The 8940-nt window shown below is 34.2% G+C and overlaps 1 protein-coding gene across 3 annotated transcripts in view; it reads left to right on the top strand.

Annotated features, from left to right (window-relative positions):
• Window positions 1-8543, top strand: part of ankfn1b (ankyrin repeat and fibronectin type III domain containing 1b) — a 160549-nt gene extending 152006 nt beyond the window's left edge. For 2 of the 3 annotated variants that reach the window (XM_087309988.1, XM_087309987.1), the window contains 5 exons: window positions 1-157; window positions 1217-1383; window positions 3474-3678; window positions 3853-4415; window positions 7317-8543. The exon at window positions 1-157 is cut by the window's left edge and continues 12 nt beyond it. In XM_087309988.1, coding sequence (XP_087166114.1) covers window positions 1-157; window positions 1217-1383; window positions 3474-3678; window positions 3853-4415; window positions 7317-7643 — 1419 coding nt within the window. In that variant the 3' untranslated portion in view covers window positions 7644-8543. The remainder of the gene's footprint in view (window positions 158-1216; window positions 1384-3473; window positions 3679-3852; window positions 4416-7316) is intronic. The other variant, XM_088651685.1, reaches the window with a different exon arrangement.
• The last annotated feature ends 397 nt before the right edge of the window (window positions 8544-8940 follow it).

Here is an 8940-nt window from a genome sequence, read left to right as displayed (position 1 = left end):
CGTGTGTATGTGAAGGAGGTGGTGGAGCTGGGTGAAGGAGTCTCATTCCTGCTACTGCTGCCGCCCTGTGAGGAGGTGTGTTCACCACCGGGACAAAACCACCTGTGCTCACCGCGCTCCAGCTTCTTCACTCTACCACTGCAGATCTTTGAACTCGGTGAGACTATACACACACACACACACACACACACACACACACCAGGAATTTTTCACAGGATTTGCTATATTTTTTCTTCTGGAGAAAGTCTTATTTGTTTTATTTCTGCTAGAATAAAAGCAGTTTTTAATTTTTAAAACCCATTTTAAGGTCAGTGTTATCAGCCCCCTTCAGCAATTTTTGTTTTGGATTGTCTACAGAACAAATCACTGTTATACAATGACTTGCCGAATTATCTAAACTTGCTTAATTAACTTAATTAAGCCCTTAAATGTCACTTTAAGCTTAATTCTTGTATATATTGGCATGACATACATGGGTACATATTGCCCAAGTGCACATAGCAGGCAATAAAAATAATAATAATAATAATAGTAGTATTAACAATATTGATGAAAATAATAATAATAATAATTTCCCCATTTAATTAAATTCAGTTAAATATTTGCTTTATTGGCACGACAAATGTTGTAAATGTATTGCCAAAGCATTTATAAAGTTTACTTAAAAAAGAACATACATATAAATAAAATAAATTATTTAAACATTTAAAATTTAATAAATAAAAAATAAATAAATAAATCAAAATATACAAATAAATAAAGAAAGAACATACATATATATATTTTTAAAAACATAGTAAACACAGTAAATAGTAGTATTAGTAGTAAATAAATAAATAAATGAGTAAATAGATTAAAAAATAAATAACAAAAATTAAACAAATAAATGAAAATAAATAAATACAAATAAATAAATAAATAATATTAAATAAATAAATTCATAAATTTATATAACAAAAAAATTATGAATAAATAAATAAATGAAAATAATTAATTAAATAATTTAATATAAATGAATATAAATAAAAGTAAATAAATAAATATTAAACAAAAAAAATAATTCATAATAAATTACATTTTACAAACAACATTTATGGATAAAACATTAATAACAAATAATAATAATCAGTATATTTACATATTTATCATTCATAAATAATTATTATGATTAATATTCATTTATATTATTTATCTGTCTCTGTCTCTCTCTCTTCAGTTCATTTTGAGTCATACTCGCCCAGTTTCATCTCACTGTACTGTCAAGTGTCGGCTCTGCTGGCTCTGGAGTCTCTGATGTCTCAGCAGTCTCTGCGCGAGGCTTTCTCCGAGTCCGAGCTGTTCTCCGCCAAGCAGAAACACCAGCAGGTGGAGGAGTATCTGCAGGTATTTCTGTCCTATTTCTGCCACCGCCACGCTTCAGCTTTCATAGGTGAAACTGATGACAGGAAAGAGCAATAAAAAGCAGAACAAACTGTTCACCTTCAGGAATTTACGGCATTCACTTTAATAGATGTGAGATCAGCCGGTGTGAGAAGAGTTCACAGCCTGAGCTGACATTTCAAATCAAAGTACGACAATCATCTGATTAATTACTGTGATTTAGTGCAAAAAAAAAATGGTTTGTCATGTTGTTATTAATTCAAAGTATCTGATGTGTATGTGAAAATAATAATACATTTTATTTTTAATGTGAACATTTATTTTATTTGTTTTGCGGAAATATTTGAAATAAGATATGTTTGCCCTCTATATAATAATAAACCAAACTATGATGTGGAAAGATTTGGAAAAAAATCTAAATATAATCAATCAATATAATTGTTTTATTTGTTTTTTCCTTTGTTTACAGTTGTTTTATACAAGATCTTAAAGTTTTTAACAATGTTTTAAGTTAGTTTGTTATTATACTTAATTTATATATATATATATATATATATATATATATATATATATATATATATATATATATATATATATATATATATATATATATATAGATAGATAGATAGATAGATAGATAGATAGATAGATAGATAGATAGATAGATAGATAGATAGATAGATAGATAGATAGATAGATATACAGTTAAAGTCAGAATTATTAGCCCCCTTCGATTTTTTTTTTCTTTTTTAAATATTTCCCAAATAATGTTCAACAGATTCAGGAAATTTTCACAGTATGTCTGATAATATTTTTGCTTTTGGAAAAAGTCTTATTTGTTTTTTTTTTGGCTAGAATAAAAGCAGTTTTTAAATTTTTTAAACACAATTTTAGTGACAAAATTATTAGGCCCTTTAAGCTAATTTTTATCGAGAAAAAAATCTACAGAACAAACTATTATGTTTAGAAATGTGTTGAATAGATCTGCTCTCGGTTAAACAGAAATTGGAGAAAAAATAAACAAGCAGTCTAAAAATTCAGGGTGGCTAAAAATTCTTCAGCTGACTTCAACTGTATTTTTTACTTTATTTTAGTTTTTTTTTACATTATGTTAAACTAAAAAAAAAGAGAAATAATGCCTTGGCAAAACATACATATATACATCATTTTGTTTATTTTTTAAAAATACAGTATAAATAAATTTATGTATTTATGTACTTTAAAAAAATGTTTTGGTAAACTATTAAAACAAACACAAAATTATTATTATTATTATTATTATTATTATTATTATTAAGGAAACTTAATATTAATAAAATTAATAAAACAATATCTAAATAGGCAGCTCATTCTGCTGTGGCGATGCCGGATTAATAAATGGACTAAGCCAAAAAGAAAATGAATGAATGAATAACTAAAGAAATTGAATTTAAAAAAAATTCTTATTGGGATTTCTAAAATATAATAATAATAATAATAATAATAAAAATAATAATAATAATAAAAGATTTAATACTAAAAACTAAAAATAATAAATACGTTTTTTCGATTATTATTATTATTATTATTACTATTATTATTATAGTAAATAAGTTATTAGACTATTATTATATTTATTATTATTATTATATTTGTTATTATTATTATTATTATTATTATTATTATTAAAATACTTTTAATAAAAAACCTTTTAAATTTTTTTAAAATAAATTGGAATTTAAAAGTCCTGTTATGAGGATTTCTATAATAATAATAAAATAATTACACAAAATAATAACACAAAAATTATATACTAAAAACGAAAAATAATAAATAAGTTAATAATAATAATAATAATAATTTAACATTATTTCAAAAGCATTGTTTTACAATAATATACTTTTTAAATACATTATTTCAGAAATAATAATAATTACATTAAATACTAATTACAATGAATACTAAAAAACTAAAAATAATTCATAAATAATTAGTTCAATACAAATTAAAAGACCATAATAAAAAGAAAACAGCCAAAAAATGACAAAAGTAGTATTTTTGGAAATGACAGAGTTTGCATTTTTGTGTGCTTGTGTGCGTGTGTGTGTGTTCAGCATATGGAGGAGCTGTGGCGTGATGCGCGGTGGATGGTTATTCTCCAGTCTGCCCGATACAAACATCAGAGTTCTGGAGTGAGTTTGGCCTGGATCATAGACTTCACTAAGGAAACCATCCCAGAGAAACCAGCCTCCACTTCCTCTCAGGTGGACTTCCTGCCCTCGCCGAGCCCTTCGCCGGAGAACACACGCAAACACACCGGTGAGAGCGTTATCATTACTAAAGTCGCCAAGAGAAACGCAATATTAAATGAGAAAACTGTGGGTGTGGCCTTTTTTGTACTGCAAGCTGATTGGATGCATATGGATAGTATATAGTTGATTACATTATGACAATTTTTTATTTCTCTCCCTCTCTTTCTATGTGTGTGTGTAGATTCTCATTTGTCGGATGAAGACAACACCTCTGATGTGTTTCTGACCACCGACAGCAGCGAGTACAGCTCCAGCGTGACCCCGAGCACCAGAGAGCTGGATCTTCTTCCTCCGTCTCCCTCCAGCTTCAGATCTCCTCCATCATCCTCGTCTCAGTCCTCCCCGCGGTCTTCTCAGCCAGACGTCCTGCAGCCAGTGAGCCGCCGTGAGCACATCAGTGTGTTGGACAGCGACTTCATCCTGCCGAGTCGTCAGATCGAGCTCTTACGTGTGACAGAGAAGAGGACAGCTCTCTGCGTTCGCACCAGCAGCCTGGAGTACCCGCCGACCACGCCCACACACACCGCCTCCTCTAATCAGATGCGCTGGACACGCCCCTCCTCTTTTGATCTGTGTTTCTCTGCCCCCGAGCCCCGCCCCTCACCAGTGCGCACTCTATCAGAGGACAGCGGCGTGCAGAGACTCTCCGACCCCGCGGCCGGGTCTCCGCACAGACAGTGTCACAGCACACTGAGAGTTTACCCACAATACCGCACCGGTTTACCCAAAGACACCAGCGTCAAAGTGAGTCACGCATTAAAATCTCATATCCTGATAACCATATAGAGTTGAATATACTTATTCATAACCATATACAGTTAAATTTTATATATATATATATATATATATATATATATATATATATATATATATATATATATATATATATATACATACATACAATCACCGGCCACTTTATTAGGTACACCTTACTAGTACTGGGCTGGACCACTTTTTGCCTTCAGAACTACCTTAATTCTTCATGCCATAGATTCAACAAGCTACTGGAAATATTCCTTAGAGATTTTGCTCCATATTGACATGATAGCATCACACAGTTGCTGCAGATTTGTCAGCTGCACATCCATGATGCCAATCTTCCGTTCCACCACATCCCAAAGGTGCTCTATTGGAACATCCGCCTCAATGTTGTGTGTTCAGAGATGCTCTTCTGCAGACCTTGGTTGTATCGAGTGCTTATTTGAGTTACTATTGCCTTTCTATCAGCTGGAACCAGTCTGGCCATTCTCCTCTGACCTCTGGCATCAACTAGGCATTTGCGCCCACAGAACTGACACTCACTGGATATTTTCTCTTTTGTCTAACCCCGGTGTCCTGGCCAAAGTCCCTCAATCAGCCCTTACGATCATGGCCTCCCAATCATCCCCATCCACCGAATTGTCTCTATCACAGTCTCTCCCCTCCCCCAATAGCTGGTGTGTGGTGAGCGCACTGGCGCCATTGTCCTGTGGCAGCCGTCGCATCATCCAAGTGGATGCTGCACACTGGTGGTGGTGTGGAGAGACCCCCCTCATGATTGTGAAGCGCTTTGGGTGTATGGCCATACACAATAAATGCGCTATATAAATACACATTACATCACATATATAACCATATACAGTTGAGAATCCATATACAGTTAAATTATATACATATACACAACCATATACTGTATACAAAAAAACTGTTAACCATTGACTTCCATAGTATTTCTTTTTATAAAAGTCAATGTTAACATTTTTCCAAATATCTTCCTTTGTGTTTAACAGAAAGAAAGACACTCATAAAGCTTTGGAACCACTAGAGGGACAGTAAATAGTGAGAACATTTTCATTTTGGATGAAATGTTCAAACCTTTATGAGTTTCTCTATTCTGTCGAACACAAAAGAAGATATTTCGAAGAATGCTGGAAACCGGTAACCACTGACTTCCATACTATTTGTTTCTATTGAAGTCAATGGTAATATTTTTCCAAATATCCTATTTTGTTTAGAGCCACTTGAGGTAGAGTAAGTAACCAAATTTAAGTTTTTGCGTGAACTATCCAAATCTTTTTTTTTCTATTAAAAAAAGATGTTTTGAAAAAGGTTGGAAACCGGTAACCTTTGACTCCTATAATGTTTGTTTTTCCTACTATGGAAGTCAATGGTAACATTTTTCCACCAATCTTGCTTTGTGTTCAACAGAAAGAAATAAACTCATAAGTCTTTGGAACCAGTTGAGGGAGAGTAAATAGTGAGTACATTTTCATTTTGGGATGAGCTCGGAAGATACTTTGAAGAATGCTGGAAACCGGTAGCCACAGACTTCCATAGTATGTTTTATGGAAGTCAATGGTAACATTTTCCCAAATATCGTCTTTTGTGTTCAACAGAAGAAAAAACTCATAAAGGTTTAGAGCCACTTGAGGGAGAATAAATAGTGAGTACCTGCTGGTTATAGTTTTTACATGAACTATCCAAACCTTTATGTCTTTTGTTGAACATAAAAGAAGATATTTTGAAGAATGCTGGAAACTGGTTGCCATTGACTTGCATAGGATTTGTTTTTAAGGAAATCAATGGGAACATTTTTCCAAATATCTTCCCTTGTGATCAACAGATACAAAGAGACTTATAAACGTTTAAAGCTACTTGAGGGAGACTAAATAAAGAAATTGTAGTTTTTGTGGGAACTATCTAAACTTTTTTGAGATTCTTCTGTTATAAAAATGATATTTTGAAAAATATTGGAAACTGGTAACCACTGACTTCCATAGAGTTTGCTTTTCCTACAGTGGAACATTTTTCCAAACATCTTCCCTAGTGTTCAACAGAAAGAAAGAAACTCATAAAGCTTTCGAACTACTTGAGGGAGAGTAAATAGTGAGAACATTTTCATTTTGGATGAACTATTCAAACCTTTATGAGTTTCTCTATTCTGTTAAATATATATGAAGATACTTTGAAGAATGCTGGAAACCGGTAACAATTGACTTCCATAGTATTTGTTTTTATGAAAGTCAATGATAACATTTTTACAAATATCGTCCTTTGTGTTCAATAGAAAAAAAGAAACTCATAAAGGTTTAGATCCACCTGAGGGACAGTAAATAGTAAGTACCTCATTTTTACACGAACTATCCAAACCTTTATGAGTTTCTGTCTTTTGTTAATTACGAAAGAATATATTATGAAGAATGCTGGAAAACGGTAACCATTGACTTCTATAGGATTTGATTTTAAGAAAGTCAATAGGAACATTTTTACAAATATCTTCCTTTGTGTTCAATAGATACAAAGAGACGAATAAAGGTTTAGAGCCACTTGAGGAAGACTAAATAAGCATTTTTTTTTTTATTTTTGGGTGAACTATCTAAACCTTTATGAGTTTCTTTCCTCTGTTATAAAGAAGATATTTTGAAAAATGTCGGAAACGGGTAACCATTGACTTCCATAATATTTGTTTTTCCTACTATGGAAGTCAATGGTAACATTTTTCCAACTAGCTTCCATGGTGTTCAGCTGAAAAAAAGGTTACTTATAAAGCTTTTGAACCACTTGAGGGAGAGTAAATAGTGAGTACATTTTCATTTTTGGGTGAACTATCCCTTTAAGTTCACTAAATAGTGTGTGCATGCTTCTGTGTGTGTGTGTGTGTTGCAGTTGCGTGTGACTCCAGAGACGTGTGCTGCAGAGCTGGTCCGTCTGGTGGTTCAGGAGATGAACGCAGTGTGTCGTCACCTCCAGAAGGCCACTCATCAGTGCTCGTGTGCAGCCGATCAGTGTGTGCCCTCTGACGTGTGTGTGTACAGCGGCGAGCAGCTCCAGCATTTCGGCCTGGTTCTGCTGGTGGAGGGACGAGAAAAGTGGCTGCAGGACGATTTCTGCCCGCTTACACTGCAAAACCCCTGGACACGCGGGAAACTCTGCGTCCGCTTCAAGGAGTATTCACCACTCGCACTGCAGTACAGCAGAGCCACCACTGTCTGACCTGTAAATACACACACACACACACACACACACACACACACACTGGATCATGGGCTTTTACTACTGGAGGTTCACGGTGAGGTGCTTCATCTGCACTATAGTGAGGTTATTCTTTATAAAGTCACTGTATTTCACTGTCTTTATAGGAAAATCACTAAAAGAGTTGGTCAAACAGAAGTGAACACTGTTTCTGTTGAGCACATAAGGAGATATTTTGAAGAATGGTGGAAAATGGTAATCATAACAGATGAAAACAAAGAGTTGGTCAAACAGAAATGAACACTGTTTCTGTTGAACACAAAAGAAGATGTTGTGAAGAATGTTGGGAACCTGTAACTATATCACTGTGGTGTTATGAATTTATTTAAATATATAATTTATGTTTTACATTGTAGGATGCACTCTGAGGGACCAGGTCTGACTGCCTATGTGTGAAATATAGTATCATGTCTCTAAAGTAATACAAATTGTGGGTTCGATGCACGGCTGTGCCATTTATCAAACGAATGGCCGGGTGATGCTTTCAGGCAAGACACAGAAACTAGATTGGCATTGATTTTTCAACTAAACTTGTAATGGCAGTGTTTGTTTCTACTAATAAGCACTGCCCCCTAAGCTGTGTATTTAAGTGAATGCCAGGCTGCAGAGGTTTCGATTTTTCGATGAACGACACGGCGATGGCGAGTTCTCATTAAACGATTCTGCTTTGAAGATACCTGATAAATCCTCCTGGTCTATCTCTGCTTCAGTTTACAACTGCAGATAAAAAACATACTATGAAAACCAATGGTTACCGCTTTCACTGTGTCTGCGGATGCATAAACAGTTTTAAAGAGCCCCTGTTATGGGTTAGGGTTGACCTTCTATGTAGTGTGTAACACAGCTCTAAGTGAAGTGAAATATCCAGCTAAGGCTTAAATCTGACTGTACACCATGTTTAAAACGAATGATTCAATTAAAAGAGTCAACTCTTAGTGCTTCAAATGAATCGGCTAGATAACGAGTCTTTAGCCATTTCGGCGTGATTGATATGATGCTTAAGCCCCGGCTAATTGTTGCACATGGAAACCTGGGTAAATTGAAACCTGCGGCCCGTCCACAAACAGTAGCAAAGAAAAAGAGGAAGGCAAAAGGTGTAGCAGATCCTGGTTAAATCAAGTCATGAAGACGCTGTGCTCAGCTGGAAATTACTGGATGTGTGAGCGGAAAGTTAATGGTATTTTCTCATAGATGAATTTGTGAAGAGTCAGTGGTTGAGGTTTATTTTGTCTCGTGCTTTTGCAACAGGCTGTCATCG

Source organism: Danio rerio, chromosome 24, assembly GCF_052040795.2.
Source record: "Danio rerio strain M-AB ecotype USA chromosome 24, GRCz13ab, whole genome shotgun sequence".
NCBI lineage: Eukaryota > Metazoa > Chordata > Actinopteri > Cypriniformes > Danionidae > Danio > Danio rerio.
This window is presented reverse-complemented; position numbering and strand designations above follow the sequence as displayed.